The 25,622-nt window shown below is 36.7% G+C and overlaps 2 protein-coding genes across 6 annotated transcripts in view; one reads left to right on the forward strand and one right to left on the reverse strand.

Annotated features, from left to right (window-relative positions):
* ANKIB1 (ankyrin repeat and IBR domain containing 1) overlaps positions 1 to 25,622 on the forward strand; it is a 238,505-nt gene that overhangs the window by 273 nt on the left and 212,610 nt on the right. For all 3 annotated transcript variants that reach the window (XM_049093408.1, XM_025471404.3, XM_025471406.3), the window contains exon 2: positions 69 to 303. The gene's annotated coding sequence lies outside the window, so the exon portion shown is untranslated. The remainder of the gene's footprint in view (positions 1 to 68; positions 304 to 25,622) is intronic.
* The window catches only part of LRRD1 (leucine rich repeats and death domain containing 1), a 41,116-nt gene continuing 29,959 nt past the window's right edge, over positions 14,466 to 25,622 (reverse strand). For 2 of the 3 annotated variants that reach the window (XM_025471407.3, XM_035698472.2), the window contains exons 5-7: positions 17,829 to 17,990; positions 15,627 to 15,744; positions 14,466 to 14,798 (exon numbers count right to left, since the gene is read on the reverse strand). In XM_025471407.3, the coding sequence (XP_025327192.1) occupies positions 14,612 to 14,798; positions 15,627 to 15,744; positions 17,829 to 17,990 (467 nt within the window). In that variant the 3' untranslated portion in view covers positions 14,466 to 14,611. The remainder of the gene's footprint in view (positions 14,799 to 15,626; positions 15,745 to 17,828; positions 17,991 to 25,622) is intronic. The other variant, XM_035698474.2, reaches the window with a different exon arrangement.

Genomic DNA, 25,622 nt, shown 5'->3' on the forward strand with positions numbered 1-25,622 from the left:
TAACAAATCGTGGTTGTTGTCTGGATTCTACCGAAACAGGTTTTCCGCAGTACATTTGTCTGTTACAGGCCGTCGCGACTCTTGGGAGGCCACGTGTCCCAGGAACGGCACCGAACTCTGTCTAGAAAGGTTGTAAAGCGGAAGTTCAGCCCTGCAGGTCCCGTCACTTAGCCACTCGCTCCTGTGGTCGCGAATCAGCACGCATACATAAAGGCTACCTAATCTAGTTCTACGCCTCTCGCGAGCTCCCTCCCGTGTTCCTGTATTTAATGAATCCCCGTGAAGAGCTAGGTGTTGTGCTAGGTAGGCTCTGGGGGCGCGGGCCGGGGGGTGGGGAGGCGGGCAGGTAGTGCGCTGCGTGAGAAAACTACCGGGCGCTCCGGGAGGGAGCAGGGGAGTCTAACTGCCTACCGGGCACGTGTACCCAGAGGCCTAACAGTCTTTTCATGGTCAGTAAGTCCCGAACTGAAGTTACCTCCTCCGGTAACTTGGAGGAATGCCTATGGAGGAAGGGCACCACTCTCCACCCCGTTGCCCTTTCCCCTTCATTCCTCATATTTTTAATCAATCACCACATCCAATAATCCCACCACTTTGAACTTTTGTCCATCCACCACTACCTCAGGTCTGGCCTCATCCTTGCATGTCTGCATTGCAAAAGTACCCTACCTGTCCAGTACCTGTCCATGCTTGTGCTTAATCTGTCCTCCCCACTGTTGCCATTTCTTGTATCCCTAAAGCTCTGTTGTAATCTCTGTAGGTTTCCTCTGTTAGAGGATGAACTAGAAAATAGGGATCATGTCTTAATTGTTTTTCTATTCTGCGTTTATCCTAATTCCTACCATAGCAGTTCTCAAATTGTGGTCCATAGTCCTCTGGGTATCTCCAAGAACCTTTCAGAGTATCTGCAAAGTCAAAGCTCTTTATAGTAATACTGCTGTTTGCTTTTTTACTGCTGGAATTTGCCCAGATAGTGTAAAATTTAATAGTAAATGAAAACTTCTTGGGCTTTAGCAGTCATTATTCCTCACTGCCATGCACTTGCAGTAGAAAAAAAAATTATTTCCCTTAAGAATTGTGAATGTTAATTTTATTAGAGTTTAACCATTGAGTACATGTATTTTTTAACTAGCTGTTCATATTTTGCTTGAAGGAATGACTGCCAAACTCTAGTCATTCAGACTTGGGTATTTGACAGACATTTTCTTGAAAATGAAATCAGTCTGTCCTTTTAAGGAAAACCATTAGCAATATGTTGCCAATGATAAAACTAAAGGTTTTAGAGGCGCTTGGGTCGCTTACTCAATGGATTTGATTTCAGCTCAGGTCATGATCTCACAGTCATTAGACTGAGCCCCAAGTCAGGCTTCGTGCCTGCTTAAGAGTCTCTCTCTCCCTCTCCTTCTGACATCGTCCCCACAGTTTCTCTCTCTCTCTCTCTCTCAAAAAAAAAAAAAAAAAAGAAGCTTTTAAATAAAAATTAAGAATTTTAGAAAACATATCTACCACTGTAAACTTGACAGCTTACTAATTCTTGAGACTTTTCTGCAGAGGAAAGTTTAATAACAAAAGGGTTTTGTATAATAAAGTGTGTCAACGATAAAATCTTTACATAATTCATTGAACCAGTATTTTCAAATGACCAGTGGATGATGTTGCAACATCATGCATGAGTTAAATATTTAATCAAATACAAGTTAAACCAAAAGATTTTCTTTCTTTCTTTTTTTTTTTTTCTAGATTTTATTTGGGAGAAAGAGGGAGCTCATGCCAGGCTCCCTCCCTAACACAAGTTAGGGGGAAAGACAGAGAGAACAAGCAGGAACATGTGGGGCTTGATCCCAGGACCCTGAGATCATGACCTGAGCTGACGGCAGAGGCTGAACCAACTGAACTACCCAGTTGTCTCGGGCCAAAAGATTTTCATAGACTACAAAAAGTTCATTGATATACCTCCAGATTCTACATTGCAACTAACTTTTAAGATACTACCACTTATAAAGAAAAATACCTATAATTATCTGAAAAACTTAGACACCTGGGTCTGGGACACCTGGGTGGCTCAGCAGTTGAGCATCTGCCTTTGGCTCAGGGGGTGATCCCAGGATCCGGGATGGAGTCCCGCATCAGGCTCCCTGTGAGGCACTTGCTTCTCCCTCCACTTATGTGTCTACCTCTCTCTCTGTGTCTCTCATGAATAAACAAATAAATCTTAAAAAAAAAAATATATATATATATATATATATATATTCTTGCTTTTCCAGGTATACATCTCTGTGAAGCCAGGTTTTCTTTATATACTTCAACTGAAACAGCGTACATGATTGACTACAGAAGCATGTATGAGAATTCAGCAGTTTTCCATTAAGCTAAGCATTAAAGGGATTTGCAAAAATCTGAAATAATACCAAATATCTATTTTTTTAAGAGAGAGTGAGAACGAGTAGGAGTGGGGGAGGGGCAGAAGGAGAGGGAGAGAGAATCCTAAGCAGGCTCCACACCCAGCACAGAACCCCACAGGGGACTTGATCTCACCACCCTGAGGTCATGACCTGAGCCAAAATGAAGAGTCGGAAGGTAACCAGCTGAGCCACCCAGGCACCCCACTTGCTGTTTTCTTTGTATTTGAAAACATAACTATGTTTATTAAAATGCATTGTTGGGATGCCTGGAGGGCTCAGCAGTTGAGCGTCTGCCTTCAACTCAGGGCGTAATTCCCAGAGTCTGGGATCAAGTTCCACATTGGGCTCCTTGTGGGGAGCCTGCTTCTCCCTCTGCCTGTGTCTCTGCCCCTCTCTCTGTCTCTCATGAGTAAATAAAATCTTACAAAAATAATAAAATAAAATGCATTGTTTATGTTAACATGGGCTTGTTATTAATAAATTTTTTTGTTTCTCCACCTTAATTTGTATTACTATAAATATGTTTAGATATAACCCACATTTTTTTAAAGTTCTTTAGGACTCTTAATAATTTATGCAATTCTGAAAGAGTCCTGTGACCAAAAAGTTTGAAAACTGCTGACCTAGAATATGAGTTGTGGGGTTTTCAATTTTTGTTCTCTATGGAACCACATCCCATATCATCTGTATGACCTTCCTGTGAAATGGTTTTAAAACAAAACCTTGACTCATTAAAACTCAAAGGTAGCTCTCGTTATTATATAACCATACCTTTTGCTATTTTAATGTTCCAAAGTGATGTTCCGGAAGCACATCATACGATGATCAGGGAGATTATTGATTCACCATGGATTCAACCCTACTATTATCTTATTAGTTGAGTATGGTAATTCACCATTTTCCTATGCTGCCCTACTTTTCATCAGACCACTCTTATCATTATTGAAATTAAGTTTAATTCCTTATTGCGAACTGAAATGCTGAGTGATGATAAAGCATGTGTGACCAAAGCCAACATTTTTCTAAATATTTTATAAGCCTTAAATAAAAGATGCTTGATTGAAAATTAGCTGGATAGTTTTGTTAGAAAATGTTTTCCTGGGATCCCTGGGTGGCGCAGCGGTTTGGCACCTGCCTTTGGCCCAGGGCGCAATCCGGGAGACCGTGGATCGAATCCCACGTCGGGCTCCTGGTACATGGAGCCTGCTTCTCCCTCTGCCTGTGTCTCTGCCCCTCTCTCTCTCTCTCTCTCTCTCTCTCTCTCTCTCTCTGTGTGACTATCATAAATAAAAAAATTAAAAAAAAATGTTTTTCTTAAAAAACATGTTTTTCAGGACGCATGGGTGGCTCAGTGATTAAGTGTCTGTCTTCATCCCAGGTGTGATCCTAGAGTCCTGGGATCGAGTCCCACATCGGGCTCCCTGCATGGAGCCTGCTTCTCCCTCTGCCTGTGTCTCTGCCTCTCTCTCTCTCTCTCTCTCTCTCTGTCTCTCATGAATAAATAATAAAATCTTTAAAAAAAAAAAACAAACCTGGTTTTCTTTCTGTAATCTTCCTCAGATATATTTGGGAGGGGAAGGAGGATTATATTAAGTACAATACAGATTGCAGCCTGAATCAGTATAAATTGCAGCAATTTTTCCAGAGAGCTCTTCTCCCTCTCAGCTTGGCCTTCAGCCTCTGCTCACATTCCTATAATTCCTCATTAAATGTTGCTCTCTGACAGGAAGAGTGATTCCCTTAAAATCCCCAAACCATACTTTGGACATATGACCTTACCTTTACACCTTTACTAAAGGATTGTAAATGACAAAGTAAAATTTTAGAACCCAAGAGAACTAAAACCATATGCTACATATGACTTTCTAAAGTCCTAGACAAAGAACAAAACATTAAACATATCATGGGGACTGGGAGTTAGTACCCTTCATAGACACAGAACAGTATCTGGTTTTCCTATTGAAAGCTTACTTCTATGCTACTTCTCAATGAAGAAGTTTTCTTTATTTATTAAAAATATTCATTTGTGCATTTTAAAGAGAGAGCACAGGGGGAGGAGCAGAGGGAGAGGGAGAAAGAGTCTCAAGCAGGTTCTACACCCAGCCCAAAGCCTGACATGGGGCTTGATCTCAGGACCTGAGATCATAACCTGAGCCAAAAATCAAGAGTTGGTCGCTTAACTGACAGCCACCCAGGCGACCCTGAAGGGGTTTTCTTTAATCCCTAATGTAAAAAAAAAAACTCCATTTCGGGGAATTCTAACCTCAAATTTATTTCACCCTAGGATCTACAGCCCACCCACCGCCAAATCCCAACCCATCCCTCCCCAAAAAGGCAGTTCACAGGACACAATTACAAACATTTCCCTGAGTCTGAATTTTTCAGTGAGAGGCAATTAAGCAAAACTATCTTGTTTGACACATCAAGTTGGCCCAAAGTTTCTATACCTGTGGGAAATGAAATGTATATCTTCATTTCTCCTCTAGTTTTCTGGTAACGTATTGGACCAAACACACACACACACCCCAAGGACAAATATTTCTCAGCTCTGACACAGTGCAAGCACAAATAAAGGAAAAGGAACATTTTCCTAAATACAGCTAAATCCACACAGATTCCATTGCTCTTAATAGAGGTGGTTCTGTATGTGATTATGAAGAGAGAAGTGGTTTTCCCATTGTGCATCCTCAGGGTTTCAGACTTTCCAACTAGAGCATTTGAAATAATAAAATTAATCTATTGCTGATGGATACTTTTCAGTGACACAAAAGATCTGGCAGTAACTTTGAAATTACATCTTTACAATCATAGGTCAGAGAAAATTATCACTATTTTTTCTTTGTTGCTTATACTTTGGTGTCATGTAGAAACCATTGCCTAACCCAAGGTCATGAAGATTTATGTCTATGTTCTCTTCTGTGATTTTTATAGTTTTACCTCATATTTAGGAGTTTGGTCAATTTTGAGTTAATTTTTGTATATTGATATGAGATAGGGCTTTAAATTCATTCTTTTACATGTGGATAATCATTTTCCCCAGCACCAGTTATTGAAAATACTGTCCTTTCCCCATTGAATTATTCAACACCCTTGTCAAAAATCAATTAACTGTTAGGGTTTAGTTCTGGACTCTCAGTTCCATTCCATTGATCTATATGTCTATCCTTATTCCAGTACCAGTATTTTTCTTCTCAGTAATACACACACACATTCACAAATAAGTGTATATTTATATAAACATACAGTAATTTCTTTTAATGAGTGACTTCTAATTAACGTCATAAATTCAAAAATGTGTGTATGTATGTATGTACCTATTTGTACAAAGCTTGGGGACTTAATAAAATAACTTTTTTTTAATAAAATAACTTTTAATGCTCTTTCAACTCTGTTAGGTAAAATACGACTCTAACAATTAATTTTGTGTATGGTTTTAGATTAACAGGATTCCATCTGCTGCCAGATGTACTTGTTCAGTAACAAGTACCAAAACTGTATTCTCACTACATTTGACCATTGATTTTGCAATTGGTGCTCATGGGTTTAAAGTTTATTGTGAAGGTAAGAGATGGTAACGTGAAAGGACCATTGCCCAGTTTAATGTAGTTAAACCAAAATTCTCCAGGGTGGAAATGGAAGAAGAACCATCAGGAAGGAAGATACAGTTCATCTTCTTATCTTAAATCTTACCCTAAGATTCACCTTCTTATTAATTATTAATATATAATAAGATGTTAGAATTAGTGGGCTTTAATGTTTTATCACAGTGTGCCTAAACAGGAAAATCTTTCTTAGGAGATGATACTATGAAATCACTATAGACCTGGAGATAAACAAAAGGAAATGAAATGTGAGAGGTAACAACATGAAACAAGGCCTGATTTGATATTCAGACTCCACCTTCCTCTGTGCTCTACCTCTCAGCCAGAAAATAAACTAGTAATCTGTCTTCTTTGCAAGTTTAGAACCAAGAGGGAAAATGTCCAATAAGAGACAAGAGTTGATATCTTCCATTCCAAACCAGCCCTTTCAGTCCCACAGAGTCATGATCATTTAACACAGAGAAGAATATTGAAAAGCTCTTGAGACAGGTTTTTATTTGGAAGTTTGGTACAAAGTCATATAGCATCAAAACATGACCTAAATTGATTGATTTATAATCTTTATTTATCCCACGTAATGTGGGTACTCCTATGTTTTACCATGGAAATATTGTTTGATAATGGGGTGGTACCCTAGGTTGTGCTGAGGGTATTAAAAACATACAGAATCTGCATTCTTGTATTTTTAAGATGTGAAAAAATTCTTATGGCAAAAATAACCTATTCTGAGGATTTCAGATACAGATCATGGACTTGTAATTTCTTCTCTATGTGATTTGACAATAAATTTTTCAGTTTATTCTTCATTTCAAGAAAAGCCCCTTCCTTACCCATAGGAATATCATACCAGATTTCAACTCACCTCCCCAGGACTATATTACCAGAATGTATCACATCAGAACTGATATCGTTTTAAGAAACACACAAATATAACAGAAGGGTGGTTATTTTCTAAACCACATAATTCAAAACATGAGGGCTTTTTTTTTTTTTGGCTTAAATAACACAATTTAATATTCTCACATTTGTGGCTAGAATTCCCAAATCAGGATGTTAGCTGATTGAGTTCCTGGCAAGAGCTCTGTCTCTGGCTTACAGATGGTTGCCTTCTCACTGTGTCTTCACATGGTGGAGAAACTCATAGGTCTCTTCCTTTTCTTTTAAGGGCACCAGTCCTTTTGGATTAAAGCCCCTCCCTTATGACCTCACTTAACATTTATTAGCTTCTTACCCGCCCTCTATCCAAATATAGTCACAGTGGGGTTAAGGGCTTCAACAAGTAAATTTTTTCTTGAATCCTGTACCTTTGTAGTAAGTTTGAAATTGAGAAGCACGAGTTTTCCAACTTGGTTATCAATTTTCAGGATTGCTCATCTGGGTCTCTCATTTCTATATGGATTTTAGGATCAGTTTATCAATCTCTACAAAAGCCAACTGTGCTTTAGTAGAGATTACATTGAATGTGTGGATCAGTTTGGGGAATATTGTCATCTTAACAACATTAAGTCTTACAATCCATGAACATAGATGCCTTTCTATTTATTTAAGTCTTCTTTAATTTCTTTGAGTGATGTAAAGTGTTGTGTTTGCAAGCCTTCCACTTCTTGTGTTAAATTTGTAAGTATTTTTTTGATGTTATACATGGTATTATACATGGGATAATTTTCTTAATTGCATTTTCAGATTGTTCACTGTAACTGTATAAAAATAGTTAATTTAAAAATAAATAAAATAAAAATAGTTAATTTTTGTAAATTGATCTTGTATCCTCCTAGCTTACTAAATTCATTTACTGATTCTAGTGGGTTTTTAATAATAGTTCATCAAAATTTTCTTTTTTTTAATTTTTTTTAATTTTTTAATTTTTTAAAATTTTTTTTAAATTTTTATTTATTTATGATAGTCACAGAGAGAGAGAGACAGAGACACAGGCAGAGGGAGAAGCAGGCTCCATGCAGGGAGCCGATACACATATGTATACTACTGCTTTTTTTATATATACTACTACTTCTTTATCTAATCATCTATTGATGGATACTTGGGCTGCTTCCATAATTTGGCTGTTGTAAATATGCTTGTAATTAATGCTGCCATAAACATAGGGATGCGTATATCATTCAAATTAGTGTTTTTGTATTTTTTGGGTAAATACCCGGTAGTGCAATTACTGGATTGAATTAATGGATCATTTGGTAATTCTATTTTTAATTTTTGGGGGAATCCCTTTTTGTACAGTGATTCTACCAGTTTACATTCCCACCAATAGTGCATCAGGATTCCTTTTTCTGCATATCCTTGCCAACACTTGCTGTTTCTTGTGTTTTTGATTTTAGCCATTCTGACAGGTGTAACGTGTGGTTTTGATTAGCATTTCCCTGATGATCAGTGATATTGAGCACTGTTTCATGTATTTGTTGGCTATCTGTGTGTCTTCTTTGGAGAAATGTGTGTTCATGTCTTCTGCCCTTTTTTAATTGGATTACTTCTTTGTTTTGGTGTTGAATTGTATAAGTTCTTTTTTTTTTAAGATTTTATTTATTTATCCATGAGAGACACAGAGAGATGCGGAGAGAGAGGCAGAGACACAAGCAGAGGGAGAAGCCGGCTCCATGCAGGGAGCCCACGCGGGACTTGACCCCGACCCTGGGGTCGTCCCGGGCTGAAGGCGGCGCTAAACCGATGAGCCACCCAGACTGCCCTGAGTTGTATAAGTTCTTTACAGATTTGGAATACTAAACTTTTTATTGAGTATGTCATTTGTAAGTATCTTCTCCCACTCTGTCATTTGTAAGTATCTTCTCCCACTCAGTAAGTTGTCTCTTAGTTTTGTTGATTATCTCCTTCACTGTGCAGAAACTTTTTCTTTTGATGTAGTCCAATTAGTTTATTTTTCCTTTTGTTTCCCTGGCCTCTGGAGACATATCTTAAAAAATATTGCTATGGCCAATGTCAGAGAAGTTACTGCCTATGCTATTAGGACTTTTATGAATTCAGATCTCACATTTAGGTCTTTAAGTTTTTTGTGTGTGGTGTAAGAAAGTGATCCACTTTCATTCTTTTGCATCTAGATGTCTAATTTCTCAACACCATTTGTTGAAGAGACTTTTTTCCATTAGATATTGCCTCCTTTCTCAAGGTTTATTGACCATAAAATTATGGGTTTATTTCTGGACTCTTATTCTGATAATCTGTGTGTCGTTTTTGTGCCACTACCATACTATTTTGATTACTACAGCTTTGTAGTGTATCTTGAAATCTGGGATTGTGACTCCTCCAGTTTTTTTTTTTTTTTTTAAGATTGTTTTGGCTATTCAGGGTCTTTTGTGGTTCTATACAAATCCAAGGACTGTTTGTTCTAGTTGTGTGAAAAATGCTATTGGTATTTTGGTAGGAATTGCATTAAATCTGTAGACTGCTTTGGGTAGTATGGACATTTTAATAATATTTGTTCTTCTAATCCATGATCATGTAATATCTTTTCATTTGTGTGGTCTTCAGTTTCTTCCTCAGTGTTTTATAGTTGGTCTTTTCACTTCCTTGGTTAATTTTATCTCTAGGTATTATTTTTGGTACAACTATAAATAGGATTGTTTTCTTTTTGGGAGGAGATTGTTTTCTTAACTTCTCTTTCTATTGCTTCATTATTAGTATTGCAAAAGATTTCTGTGTATTGATTTTGTGTCCTGCAACTTGATTCATTTATTGCTTGTAGTAGTTTTTTTGTGGAGTCTTTAGGGTTTTCTCTATAAAGTATCATGTCATCTGCAAAAGTTTTGTTTCTTCCTTACCAGTTTAGGTGACTTTTATTTCTTTTTTCATCTGATTGGTGTGGCTAGGACTTCCTAGTACTATGTTGAATAAAAGTGGTGAGAGTGGACATCCTTGTCTTATTTCTGACCTTAGGGAAAACTCTGTTTTTCACCATTGAGTGTGATGTTAGATATGGGTTTTTCATATATGGCCCTTTTTGTATGGGAGGTATGTTTTCTCTAAATCTACTTTGTTAAGGGTTGTTACCATGGGAACACCTGTGTGGCTCAACAGTTGATCATCTGCCTAGAGCTCAGGGCATGATCCCAGGATCCAGGATCGAGTCTCACATTGGGCTCCCTACGAGGAGCCGCTTCTCCCTCTGCTTATGCCTCTGCCTCTCTTTCTCTCTCTCTGTCTCTCATGAATAAATAGATAAATCTTTTTTTAAAAAAGAGGGGGGTTGTTATCATGAATTTTAAAAAGAGGGGGGTTGTTATCATGAATGGATGTTGCACTTTGTCAGATGCTTTTTCTGCATCTATTGAAATGATTATATGATTTTTATTCTTTCTCGTTGATATATAGCATCACATTGATTTACAAATATTGAGTCACCCTCACATTCTGGGAATAAGTACCACTTGATTGTGATAAATGACTGTTTAATGTTTTATCAGATTTGGTTTGCTAAGGATTTTTACATCTATGTTCATCAGAGATGAACATACAGCCTATAGTTCTGGGGTTTTTTGTAGTGTCTTTATCTGGTTTTGGTATCAGGATAATACTGACCTCATTACATAAGCTAGTATTATTATAAATTTGGTTTGTAACTTTTTTTTTTCTTTCTAAATGATTTAAGAGATTGATACATTAAAAAAATTAGTCTAAAAGTTAGTATTATTGTGACTTTGGCTTGTAATTCTACATTTCTGTTGTCTACATATTTAGGAGATTAATGCTTTAAAAGAATTACTAGTTTATGTTTTGGGGCATACATTGTGTTAATATGTAATTTTGTGACATATAACCAAAAGGAATAGGAACAGAGCTCTAAAGGAGCAGAGTTTTTGTATGTTATTGAAGTTAAGCTGGTATAAATGCACATTGGAATATTACAACTTTAGCATGTTAAATGTAATCCCCATAGTAACCATAAAGAAAAAATACCTATGGAACACAAAAGTAAATACGAAGGGAATTTAAGCATTGCACAGCAAAACAATTTTTAGCTAAACTCAAAAGAAGATTATAAGGCTGGAAATGAGGGTCAAAATGCTATATAGCATATAGAAAACAAATAGCAAAATGGTAGAAGTTAAATCTCCCATCAGTGATTATTTTAACTGTAAATTAATAAGCCAGTCACAAAAATGTGAACACTGTGATTCCACTTATATGAAGTACTTAGAGTAATCAGAATCGTAGAGACAAAAAGAATGGTGGATGTCAGGAGTTAAGGGAAATGGGGAATGGAAAGTTATCATTTAAGGAGTATAGAGTTTCAGGGTCCCTGGGTGTCTCAGTTAATTCAGCGTCTGCCTTCAGCTCAGGTCATGATCTCAGGGTCCTGGGATCAGGTTCTGCATTGGGCTCTATGCTCAGTGAGGAGTCTGCTTCTCCCTCTCCCTCTCCCCCTTAGCCCCCCACTCGTGGATGCTCTTTGGGGGAAATATGATAAAAGTTTAATATATATTAATATATATTAATAGTTGCTAATTATAAAACATGTTAGAACACTATTTTGATTTTTTTGCATTTAATACATTATGCACTAAGTTCTCATGTATTCATTCATGTACATGAGAACTCATGTAAAGCACAACACTTTAGAAATTTTTTTTATCAGAAGGGAAAAATCAGCGCACAGATTAAATGACTTTCACAAGACCATTAGGGGCAAAGCAGGAATGCAAAATTGTTTGGTTCCAAATGTATGTATTGCACTGCTATTATATAAAACAAACTATATGCATATGGTTATAAACACCAAGGTAAAAGATAACTTGCAAGCATTAAATTGGCTGTAATGTATTAAGAGAATAGGATTATGTGACTTCATTTTTACTCTTTTTTGTAACATAAACTCATTGGGGGAAAAAATAGAAAATATAAATGAGCAAAAAAACTAAATAAATACAAGTTAGGTGTCATCTCATTCCCCCCAGATTTAACTACCATTATGTTGTTTCCTGTTTAAAAACTTATTTAACTGCTGTTTTGCCATGTTTTCAAATTAAAATATAATAAAATATGTGCTTGCTTCAGCAGCAAATATACTAAAATATAATAAAATAGAGGTATGGTACACATGATAATAAGCCAAGATAAACTGTGGAAAATTCAGCTATGATTACCTCAAGGGGCATAATAGTCATAAAGATTAACAGGGCTTAAAATGTTTAAATGTTAAGTAGAATTCTATGAATGGCTGCTATTAAATGTTAAATGGAACTCTATTAATGTCTGCTATTGATTATTCTCCATATACTAAACACTTTTCTTTTGGTGACTTCTATAGAAAGTTCAGCCTGCTCTCAATTTTTCTAATTCTTCCTTTAATTCTACCAATAAGGAGGAATGGTAATATAAATGAAGGTAAGGTAAGGGTATTTACTGAATCATAGAACCCTCACAGATTTCTCTTTCTTTTCTGCAACTTTGGTACTAGGACAGTCGTGGATCTGCTCTTGCTTGGGAGATGCCACTCCTTTGGTTAGGGTAAGATAACAAAACATCCCTTGGGGTGTGGTCTTGACCTCAGACCTCAGAATTTATAACTTATTCAGCAGTGCAAAATAGCCATGCCTAGTTGAGGAGCTGTTTTCTGATTTGAGACTCAGGGAGCAAGACTCCCTAGTTTTATGGATCTGCCATGCCCGGGACCTCCAACCAGCCAGGGAATGGTATTAGGAGCTAGGTCTGAAAGCAACTTACATCATTTCTGCCTATGTTTCATTTGGAGAAGTCAATCACAGGAGCAACACCTAACCACAAGGGAAGCTTGGAGACGTTATCTAGTAGGATGCCAAGAAGGAACAGAAAATGGGGTCTGTTGTAGAGGTAACGGTAGCAGTTACCACATATGCCCTAACCTGGTCTGGGATGAGTGGATGGATTTGGCTATGTTCTATGCTTTCAGATGAAGTTTCCTTTTGCTGGTATTTAAATTTGTCTTATTCATCATCAGCATTGTGAAAATAAGGTTAGGGATAAAAGAAACTACTCACCTGTTCCGGTTATAATCTGCTAAGATGTATCAGTAAAAAACAATCTAATTGGACTCATTTTCTATAATACTAGATACAAAGAAATAAATCAACTCTTCTTTTATGAGCTACCAACAGGCATCTTATGTCACAGAAAAGAGCCTGAGAAAATGAGGCCAAAACATAGAATCTTAAACAGGAGAAAAGCAAAGCATCCTGATACTGCTCAGTTTCTCTATGTAGTTGAAACAAAAACTTTACAAAGCCCTCATTCTTTGGGAAAAAATATTTTTAAAAATACTAACTTCTTTAAGAATGGAAATTAGCTTCTTATCAGTAAAATTTGTTAGCTAGATAGCCAAAAGAAATGCATTTTTGTTTTGACAACATACTTTTTACAAGATAAAAATTTTCTTAGTGCAGATAAGTTGCTAGTTTACTTTTCTGTTACACAAATGAAACCTTTAATTGATTTCATTGCTTCAAATGTTTGTGAAAAATTATTTAGCTAAATCAGAAGAGTCAAAATAATAATTGTGAAAATTATATATAGTTTTGAATTGTATTTGTTTATGTAAATTATTCAAGAGTAAGCCTCCTAAGCTCTTTTTTTGAAAGATGCATTGTATTCACAGACTCTAGAAACTACAGTTTTAACTATTCTCTTCCTACTACAGTACAATGCTAATAAACAGTTTTTGCCCTCAGAATCCAAACACAATGCAGTGTTTTCTTCCTCACCGTTAACTTAAAGCTGGTTTCATCTGGAGCTTCTTTGGCTTCAGTTGTGTAAGCTGATTTTTGTTTGTTTTAAGCTTAACTGCAATGGAAAGAGTTTTGACGAAACAGTATTTTCTTGGTCTCTAGGAATACTCATGCACTGTTAGTAGGAATGTAAATTGGTGTAGCCACTGGGGAAAACAGTATGGATGTTCCTCAAGTTAAAAATAGAACTACCCTATGATCCAGTAATCACACTCTTGAGTATTTACCCCCAAAATACAAAAACATTAATTCAGAGGGATACATGCACCCATATATTTATGGCAATATTATTTACAATAGCCAAATTATAGACGCAGCCCAAGTGTTCACCAATATATGAATGGGTAAAGGTGCTATGGTATAAACTACTTTTTTGACTTGTATTACTTTCAACTTACAGTGTGTTTATTGGGATGTAACCATATTAAAAGTTGAGAGAGATTTGTAGAGGATTACTGACCTTGGCTCTGATTTATGTTTAACAGACCTATCCCATTCCTAATGGAGAAATGGTAGGACATTCATTTCTGTTTTTAAGCCAGCGTCTAAAATGAAATTTCTCTGCTTTGTAACTCCAATGCAAGTTACTAATGACCTTATTACCTATAAATCTTGGGTTATATAAAAGCATTGTATAACAAAGAATTTTTAATGGAATCATTTCTTTTTAAAAATTATTAATCATAATTCCAAGGTAACAGAACAAGTACACAAAATAGTGTCTCTCATATTTTATTATGATAACATTAAAGTGGTAGCCATAAATTGTCATTATCTGTTAGGAATGCATGAAAAGAGACATAACATGCAGTTCTCTTATACCCAGTTTCAATTATATAAGTACATCATAAGTTTTCAGCTTTTATTATGGGTACACTGTTCAGAATTTAATTGCACATGTAAAAAGTTTTAAAGCTGTTATTTTGTCCATAATTTCATATGCTCCTATCATAGTTAGTGCCCGAGTTAGTTGGTCTCTTAAAGCAGCAGTAGTTAGTGATAAGTTGATACTTTCTGTTTTCCACTTATGAAGTGCTTGGAGGACTCTCTCACTTAATGAAACAGGGCTGAAAATTTTAAAGATAATATTATTTTATCTTACCAGTTAAGAAGATTTAAATTACTTAAATACTGTATACCTAGGTTTTCAAACCAATTTACCAGATTGAAGTGAGGATTAAGTTATTGGTGAAGATAGTTCATATAATATTAGCACCAAGCTTGGCAAATACTGAAAGTCAGCCCCATGCCAACCCTTGTTTCTTTGTAGGAAATCAATTAACATTTAGTTCTAAGATTTACTCAAGATCTCAAAACAGTAATTATGGGTTTTTTATTCTAAGGCAGTGTATTACTGCTACAGTACTACATGCTTTATAACTTGATCTATGGGACACCTGGGTGGCTCAGCGGTTGGGCATCTGCCTTTGGCTCAGGGCGTGATTCTGGATTCCTAGGATCAGGATCAAGTCCGACATCGGACTCCCTGCATGGAGTCTGCTTTTCCTCCCTCTGCCTGTGTCTCTGCCTCTCTTTCTGTGTCTCTCAAAAATAAATAAAATTTTATTAAAAAAATAATAACTTGATCTCATGAAAACTCTCTTAGGTAAATATATCCATTTTATCAGTGGAAAAACTAAAGTACTAAGAAGTTAAGGGACTTATCCAAGGTCACAAAACTAGTTGTAATTTAAAGCCAAACAGTCTTCCATGAGAGCCTTTACTTTTAACCACTATACCCACATGGTTCTCAAATATATTATAAACTAAAATCAGAGTCTTTTACAGCAAATTAAAATTCATGTTAATATAACATTTCAAAACCTTGTAATATCAAAATGATATAAATCAGAATATGAGAATAGCTTATACCACATGTTGTTCTTCATACATACCTTTTTGTAGACATATCTGTTTCTGAGATTGCCAGGTTTAATTTTTGACACAAATATTTAAAATTTGTTATAGTGATATTATTGGCAACTATGATGAGGATCTTCTCTAGGATTTTCTCTACATTTGAACATAAAAAGAAAATTTAAGCCATTTCCTTTGAAAAACGTACTCTATTTTGAGCTTATTATTATTATATCTGGGTTCCTTACTTCTGTGCTCCTATCAAATGTCTGTGTCAAGTAAAATTGAAAAGTAAGATGCAGACCTAACATACAAACTGAAATTCGAACCATTTGTTCAATTTTGTCCAAAATCTTAATAATCAAAAACATGTAATGACCATTTAAAAGTATATTATAAGCAACTTTAAAGTGATTTTCAAAACTTTCTTTAATTCTCTAAGGATTTGAAATGAATTTAATTCCATCCTTTGATTCTAGCTTTTTAATTGTCTTCTTTATGTAGCATCATAAAAAGCCAAGTTCACATCTACTATAAATATAATGTATATATGTATATTTTATATTCAAATCATTTATTTAATGAATGCTGCCTTAGATCTTAGACTAGATCTATTTTTGTTGTTGTTAAAGTACTTTGGGAATTTTTAAGAACTAGCAATCTGGGGATCCCTGGGTGGCGCAGCGGTTTGGCGCCTGCCTTTGGCCCAGGGCGCGATCCTGGAGACCCGGGATCGAATCCCACGTCGGGCTCCCGGTGCATGGAGCCTGCTTCTCCCTCTGCCTGTGTCTCTGCCTCTCTCTCTCTCTCTGTGACTATGACTATCATAAATAAAAAAAAAAAAAAAATTTAAGAACTAGCAATCTCCCACCCCTCTGTAATCATCTCAGTCCCTCAGGCTAGATTGTATGCTAATGATATAAATGAAAGTCCAATATCCTAAGCAAAATTTTAAGGAAGGAATCCCATGTTCTTTGTTAATTGGAGAATAAGTATATCTCCCATGATGACTTCCTCTCCTCTCTCTCAGGGTGCCTGCAGTGTGAGGGCACCTTGGGTAAGATATAAATGGCTAGGGTTCTCTCATTTTTGCTGACTTTGGTCTGTTGCCACCTCTATAAAATTCTGTTACTTAATAAGAATACTTTATGGATTCTTGGAAACTCCTAAATACTTTATAGAAATAATTATCATAAAATATTCCTTTTTAATGATAATAATTAGCAGGACCAACTTGCATAACAAGTTAGGAAAAACAGCTACTGTGACTTTTAATTTTATCTCTTAGTTTCTTTCTATCAATGAGGCCTAAGTCTTAGAGAAACTTCTAACTGGTAGCCATGCATATGGATGTATGTTGTGCCTTAAAGAGGACTGTACATTTTTAGTGACCATCTAGCTAGACTGTGAGATTATTGCTGATATAAGCTCCTGATTACACAGACAAGGACATTATAGAATGATTTGGGGGTGGGGACAGTTTTGTGTATTTCCCCAAATCTGGATCCATACTAATTAAATTGATTTAATACTTCTTAAATACTCATTGAATTGGAGAACCAAAATCTGGATGACAGCTGTCACTGATTGTGACAAGCAAAGTCAGAGTCTCAGGAAAAAAGCTTAGTTGTTGGGAATTTACCCCTAAGGAAAGAATTAGTTGGTGAAATTTCCGTGTGAAAGGCTTGCAGAAACTGATCTCCATCTGGCCCAGCTAAAGGACATTGAAAGAAAATGGACACACTCTCTGAAATAATCAGGGACAATCAATGGAATACTTAAGGACAAAGAATGGAGAGTACCCACCACTGTACACAGGTGATCATAGTGGGCCAAAAGCTGATTGGCTTCAATACAAAAGATTTAAGTACTTTCTTCAAGGCTAGATAAGAATTTTGGAACTACTACATGTGGTGATACAGATCAGAACCAGTAAAGAGATTTTTATGTGGCCTAAGTCTGGGCACAACCATGATGAACAACCTGTTTGAAGGGCATTGAGCAGCCAATCCATCCACTTGGGTTTGCCTGTTTTCAATGGTTTAGTTTATATAGACCCAGATTAAATCATCTGAATTATCAAAATAAACTCCTAACCTTCAGAAAAGGGAAGATGATAAATATTTTAATGCCTCTACCACATTGAAAGCATACTCTTTTTAAAGTATACTATCTTTTTAATTTATAGATGATACTAGAAAATTACTTATAAGCTAGTAGGTCACTCACTGATCACCTACCGTCTCTTTGATCTGCCCTCTGTAGATAGTGTACAATAGTATACAGTTGTTTTCCTTTACAGATTTCCATTGGAGGTCTCAGCAAAGGGTTATCATCAAAATTTATCTCCTTCAGTGAAAAAAGATTATGGATACCAATAGGCAGAGCTGTTAGATTATTTCCTAGTAGAAAAGAAGTTATAATTAAATTATATACCTTTCTGTATAAGGAAAAAATACGAAGATAATAACAACTACTTATAGGGTATTTACTGTATCTTACTAGCAATGTACCAGATATACCAGGTATAAATTCTTATCATTGTCTCCGCTAGGAATGAAAAGGAAGAAGTATAGAAATAGAACTTTTCTCTCAGAAGATGGCAAAATGACATAGGAAGCTGTTCTCTTAAAGTATAGGAAAGGACTTTACAAAGTAGGTGTGATAGTAATTTTTTAAATAAACTTTTTATTTTGAATAATTTCAGATTTGCAGCAAGTTGCAGAAATTGTAGAGAATTCTTGTATATTCCCCATCCAGTTTTAGTTTCCCCTAGTGTTATCATCTCACATTATTGTATTATATTTGTCAAAACTAGGAAACATTGGCATATTATTATTAAATAAACCAGACAATTTTGGATTTCATTAGTTTTTCTCTCAATGTCTTTTTCTGTTCCAGAATCCATTACCCGATAACACATTGCAGACAGTTATGTCTTCTTTGTCTCCTCTGGTCTGAGACGGTTGGTTTTTCCTTGTTTATCATTATCTTGACAGCTGAGTGGTACTGATTAGATATTTTTGTAGAATATTCCTTAATTTGAGTTTACCTAATATATTTCCTCATGATTAGACTGGGGTTATGGGTTTCTGGAAAGAATACTACAGAGGTGAAAAGCTCTCATCACATCACAGCAGGGATACCTCATACCCATATAACATCACTAGCAATATTAAGCTTGATCTCTTGGCTAAAACAGTGTCTTGCCGGGTTTCTCTGATAAAATGTTTTGATTTTTTTCCTTGTCCATACTCTATTTTTTTGGAACTGAGTTACTAAGTCTAGTCCACCCTCAACGAGTGGGGATTAAACTCTACTTCCCTAAAGTGTAATGTTTTCAAGACACCTTAATCCAACATAAACTGAACACAAAAAAGTAAAACTGTGGTAACAAGATAAGACTTTGAATCATTTAGAGGGGAACTGGCCTATAAGATTGCCTTTTTATTATTTATACATATATAGTTACATTGTTTATAGTCATAAAAGAACCTGCTTCCTTTCAGTGAAGAATAGCATTCAGAAACCAAGATCAAGATACTAGTTTTGCTCATTGCTTCTGGGAATATGTATATATATATGTATGTGTGTGTATATATATATATGTGTATATATATATATACACATACATACACACACGTACATAAACATACCTACACATATAGGTGGGACTTTATAATGTACATTCTAAGCTCATAATTATAAACATATATGTTATGCATCTGTGTAATATATGTGAATCACAGCATATGGTATTTAGGATCTGGCTTTTTTCATTTAGCATAATGCATGAGATTTATTGGTGTTTAATGATGTATCAAGTTTGTTCCTTTTTATTAATGAGAAATATTCAATTATATGGATGTACATACTTTATCCATTCACTAACTAATGGACATTTTGAATGATTCCATTTTTTGGTGATTATGAATAAAACCACTCTATATATTTGCACTCAGTTTTTTATTGAACATAATTTTTCATTTCACTTGAAATCAAAGTGTGGTTGGAGTATGATTGGTAGGTTGTATGGCAAATATACATATAACTTTATAAAAAATTATGAAACTGTTTTCCAGAGTGTGTATCATTTTGCATTCCTACCATCAGTGTATCAGAGTTGTAGTTACAGCTTTTGGTATTGTCAGATTTTAATTTTAGTTATTCTGATAGCAGTTCTCACTGTAGCAGCTCTTTCTGCCCTCAGGTCCTGTCCTCTGCTCTAATAAAAGCACCTTTCTGCACTCCCCCCAAAAAAATCTCATTGTAGATTTAATTTGCATTTCTCTCATGACTAATGATTTGCGTATATTTCCTTCTGCTTATTTGCCATTAATATACATTCTTTGTAATGTATCTGTTCAAAATCTGTGCCAATTTTTGAGTCAACTATTTAATATTGACTTCTGATAATTAAATAAATATTTTCTTTTAGTCTGTAGCTTTTCATTCCTTTAACTGAATGCTTTAGTTAAAAGAATGAAACACCTTTTGAAGGACAAAGGTTTCTAATTTTGATGAAGTCCAATTCATTTTTTTGTGGATTGTGATTTTGTTGTTATACCTAAGAGAACTTTGCCAAAGTTACAAATGTTTTCTTCTATGCTTTTATATAGAAGTTTTACAGTTTTAGCTTTTACAGTTAGGTCTGTGATTCATTTTCATTTGATGTCTTATATGGTATATGGTATAGATTAAAGGTTTTTTTTTGGGGGGGTGTCCCTTTTTTTTTTTTTTTTTTGATTGTTGCAGTTTGTTTTAGTTTTTGGCTTGTGGCCATCTAGTTGCTCTAGCATTATTTCTTGATACTTGCATATTTGTCAAAAACCAATTGACCGGGATCCCTGGGTGGCGCAGTGGTTTGGCGCCTGCCTTTGGCCCAGGGCGCGATCCTGGAGACCTGGGATCGAATCCCACGTCGGGCTCCCGGTGCATGGAGCCTGCTTCTCCCTCTGCCTGTGTCTCTGCCTCTCTCTCTCTGTGTGACTATCATAAATAAATAAAAATTAAAAAAAAAAAACCAATTGACCATATATGCATGGGTCTATTTCTACACTCTCTATTCTTTTCCATTGATCTCTGTCATTTTGCCAGTACTACACTGTCTAGCCAATGACATACATAGCTTTTCATAAGGCCTAAAATCAGGTTGTATGAGTCCTTCAACTGTGTTCTTTTTTAAAAATAATTTTAGCTATTCTATTTCTTTTGCCTTTTATATAAAATTTTGGAATTAGCTCATTGTTTTCTAAAATAAAAAACCTTGGGATGCCTGGGTGTCTCAGTGGTTGAGCATCTGCCTTTGGCTCAGGGCATGATCCTGGAGCCCCAGGATCGAGTCCCACATTGGGCTCCCCAGAGGAAGCCTGCTTCTCCCTCTGCCTATGTCTCTACCTCTCTCTCTGTGTGTCTCTCATGAATAAATAAATAAAATCTTAAAAAAAAAAAAAAAAACCTTGCTGGGATGTATATAGGAATTGAGTTGAATTTAAAAATACATTAGAGATCTGCCTGTGTCTCTGCCTCTCTGTCTCTATGAATAAATAAAAACCTTTTAAAAAAAACTTAAAAAAATACATTAGAGAGAAGAGACATATAATAACAATATTGAGTCTTCCAGTTTATGAATGCTATGTTTTTCTCTATTTGGGCCTTGTTTGAATCATTTTGTCCATCTTTGTAGTTTTCAGCAGATAGACCTTACATATGCTTTGTCAGATTTATACCTATTATATGGGTTCTTTGGTGTTATTTTAAATGGTACTTTTAAAAGTATTCAATTTCCAATCATTCATTACTAGTATACAGTTACTAGAAATACAAATGACTTTTTATATTAACCTTTTATATGGCAATCTTGCTAACCTCAGTTATTAGTTCAAGAAGCTTTTTTTGTAGATTCTTTGTGATTTTCTACTTAGACAATCTGTCTTTATAACCAGAGACAGTTTTTTTCCTTCTTCCTTTCCAATATGTATACTTTTAATTTCTTTTTGTTGTTGTTGTTGTTGCAATACTTAGGACTTACAGTATAATGTTTAAGAAAAGTGGTAAGAAAGGGCAGCCTTGTTTTACTCCTGATCACAATGGAAAATAGTTAAATTCTTTACCATTGAGTGTGGTATTAGCTGTAGCTTTTTGCAGATGCCTTTTCTCAAGTTGAGAAAGTTACTGTCTATTCCTTCTTTGATGAGAGATTTTGCTGTTGTTTGCTTTGTAAAATCATAAATGGATATTGTATTTTGTCATAGGCTTTTTGCTTTTTGTATATCTAGTAAGATCTTCATATGGCTTTTCCTTACTCTATTGCTGTGGTGAATTACACTGGTTAGTTCTTGAATGTTAACTCAACCTTGCACTTCTGGGATAAATCCCACATAGGATATTGATCTGCACATTTCCTCTCTATCGATATCTATGCTTTATCATACTACCAAGATGATGCTGACCTCATAGAATGAGTGGGGAAGTGTTTTATCATCACTTTTATGAAAGAGGATTTTAGAAGTTGGCATTATTCCTTCTTTAAATACTTGATAGAATTCACCAATGAAATCATCTAGGCCCACTTTAACAAATTTGGGCTATCTATCAGTCCCCAATGATGCCTCTTGTTATTTTTCACCATGTTTAGTCCCTTCCCATATTATACCAAGTTTGGTCTGTATGATCAAAAGAATAGAGTAGAAGTGATGGTATGTCACTTCCAAGATTTGTTTTAGTAGTTTTGGATTTTTTTGTTGTTGTTTTTAGCTTTGGATTTTTTAGAAAAGATTTTATTTATTTGAGAGAAAGAGCTAGTGAGCAGCGGGAAGAACAGAGGGAGAGGGACAAGCAGATTCCACGCTAAGCATGGAGCCTGACAACAGGCTCTGCCTCATAACGCTGAGATCATGATCTGAGCCCAAAACCAAGAGTTGCATGCTTAACCAACTGTGCCATCCAGGCACCCCAGCTTTGGATTTTTTTAAAGAAACATTTTAGGTTCATAGCAAAATTGAGTGTTCAGAAATTCCCCATATACTCGCTGCCCCCCAGACATGCATAGCTTTATAGCAAAATAGTTTTGCTGTTTTGGTATAAAAGAACCCAACTGCTTCTGCTTCTTGCAGCCTGCCTAGTCTAAGGGCTCTGATGAGCCTGGTACTTCCTGAAGCCTGGTGGTGGCCACTCAGGATGAGGGCTCAGTGTTGACTTTGCCAGGATGACTACCAACCTGCTTCCTCTTGGCTTCCAGGGCCAAGTCACAGGTGATTGTGCTGCTGAAGGCCTGGAAAGATTTCCAGCATTCTGGGGACTCCCAACACTGTAGCCATGAATGGGAAAGTAGACTTCCTGGAAAAGAAGCTTGCCCAACAGTGACCTGGGTCCACCATCGGGAGACCCAGGTGGTGAGGGATGGCTTCCCGAGGATACTCTGCACTTCCACAGGAGCTGTTACAAAAAGTGGAACCCAGGCAGTGCCAGTAACAGTGGGTGGCCATAAGAACGTGACCATAAGTATGACGCTGGAGGGGATGGCTGCCATGCTATTGCCTGTGGGCTGATGGAAACCTCTGCAGAGACCCCTTGCAGGCCTCAGGGCTTGATCACTTATGGCAGGGACAGGACGCTTATCACAAGATTAGGTTTTTAAAGACTACTGACTCTGTCTTGGGCATAGTCTCTCTCCCACTCTCTTGTATCACTGGCTCTGGGGGAAACCAGTTGCCATGTCATGGACAGGCTTATATGGAACTAAAATGAAGAACTAGAGCCTTCTGCCAATAGCCACATAAAGAAGCTTTGGGGCAGCCCCGGTGGTGCAGCGGTTTAGCGCTGCCTGCAGCCCAGGGCCATGATCCTGGAGACCCTGGATCGAGTCCCACGTTGGGCTCCCTGCATGGAGCCTGCTTCTCCCTCTGCCTGTGTGTCTGCCCCTCTCTCTCTCTCTGTCTTTCATGAATAAATAAAATCTTAAAAAAAAAAAAGAAAGAAACCGTGTGAAATAAATGTTTGTTAATTTAAGGAGCTAAACTTTGTAGAAATTTGTGATACAATAGGTAACTAATATTACAGCTAGTGGCTGAAAGTAAGAACTCAGGGGCGCCTGGACGGCTGAGTTGGTTAAGCACCTGCCTTCGACTCAGGTCATGATCCTGGGGTCCTGGGACTAAGCCCCATGTCAGGCTCCCTGCTCCATGAGGAGTCTGCTTCTCCTACTCCCTCTGCCCATCACTCCCCCTCTTGTGAGTGCTCTCTCTCTCTCTCTCTAACAAAATCTTTTAGAAAAATAAAAGTAAGAATTCAGATATAAAGAGCTGCTAACTGCAGGGAGGGAGTTTATATTTTTAGTCCAGCCAATCTAAGTGCCTGATGAAGCAATAGCAGCAACAACAAAAACCAACATTCTTTGGAGAGAAACCAAACAGATTATAGAGTCCTGGGGTCAAAAATAGAGAAAAAAGAAAATGTGGCTCACTCCCAAGAGAAAAAATGACATTTAAGAATTTTAAAGCAGCTGGGCAGCCCTAGCCCTGGTGGCTCAGCAGTTTAGCAACACCTTCGGCCCAGGGCGTGATCCCGGAGTTCCGGGATTGAGTTCCAAGTCAGACTCCCTGCATGGAGCCTGCTTCTCCCTCTGCCTGTGTCTCTGCCTCTTTGTGTCTCTCATGAATAAATAAATTTAAAATCTTAAGAAAAAAATTTTTAAAGCAGCTAATATAGCTCTGCTGAAGAATATAAAGAAAGATATACCTTATAATCAATGAATAAAATAGGAAATCTTAGGGGAGGTGTATGAACTATAAAAAAGAAATAAATGGAAATTCTAGAACTAAATATACAAAAAGCAAATTCTATTATGGATATCCGATATCCATAATAAAAAATTAACTGGGTGGATTTAACAGCAAAACAGCGTTGGTAGACAAGGCAATGAAGTTGAAGATCTGATCCCTAAAGCTTTGTGTACATGCATAACACACACACACACACACACGTTAGAGTTTTACAAAACAGGGCAGCCCCGGTGGCGCAGCGGTTTAGCGCCGCCTGCAGGCCAGGGTGTGATCCTGGAGAACCTGGATCAAGTCCCACGTCAGGCTCTCTGCATGGTGCCTGCTTCTCTCTCTGCCTGTCTCTGCCTCCCTCCCTCTCTCTCTCTCTCTCTATGAATAAATAAAGTCTTTAAAAAAAAAACAAAAGGGTTTTATAAAACAATATGAAAAGGTAATTAGAACCTCACAAGGAGAAGAAAGAAAATGAGCCAGAAAAAATATTTGAAAATATAATGGTTGAAAAATTTCTCAAATTTGGTAAAATACTTAACTATACCAACAGGAGGCTCAGTGAAATCCAAGCAGTATAAATACAAAACAAACAAACCACATTTAGGATGGCTGTCACAGAAAATTCAGAGTAGGGCTCTCAAAGAATCAGCCCCTCCACTGAATCCATCATAAGCTGGAAAAGACTGATAGAAACAGCTTTTTAAGAATTCTGGAATTTAATCCAAACCATACAGTAATCAGGAGAGTGTTCAATGAGGATAAAAGCAGAATTAAGAGAACCCTGAAGCTTTTTCACTCATTTCCCTACCATCCTCCATTTCCCAGCATGGCTGTGGCTGCCACTGGGATGGCACATACTGACATTCCTGATGCAGCTTATGGGTGTCAAGAGAGCTAATAACAACCTTGTCCTTAAAATATTGTGGTTTTGCATTTTGACCTATCTGGTACTTTCCCAAGGGACTGGCACAAAAGCTGACTTTTGTTTTGCTCTTCCCACTCACGTTGGAGTTGCTTTACCAGTGGCAGTTGCTGTAACATTTAAAGCAAACTGGAGCAAGGGACAGCAGGTAGGGCAAGCAGCAGACCCAAAAGCCCAGGAAGGAAGAGGGACAGGAAGAAGTTTCTTGAGGGAATAAAGGTTCAGAGGTGCCAGAGTGTATCCTGCAGAAAATGGAGTACAACGGGCACACCCAGGACTGGAGACATCTCAGAAGAAACCTGAGAAAATTCTACACTTGCACATGAGGTGGATCTCTG

Source organism: Canis lupus, chromosome 14 (genome assembly GCF_003254725.2).
Source record: "Canis lupus dingo isolate Sandy chromosome 14, ASM325472v2, whole genome shotgun sequence".
Classification (NCBI taxonomy): Eukaryota; Metazoa; Chordata; class Mammalia; order Carnivora; family Canidae; genus Canis; species Canis lupus.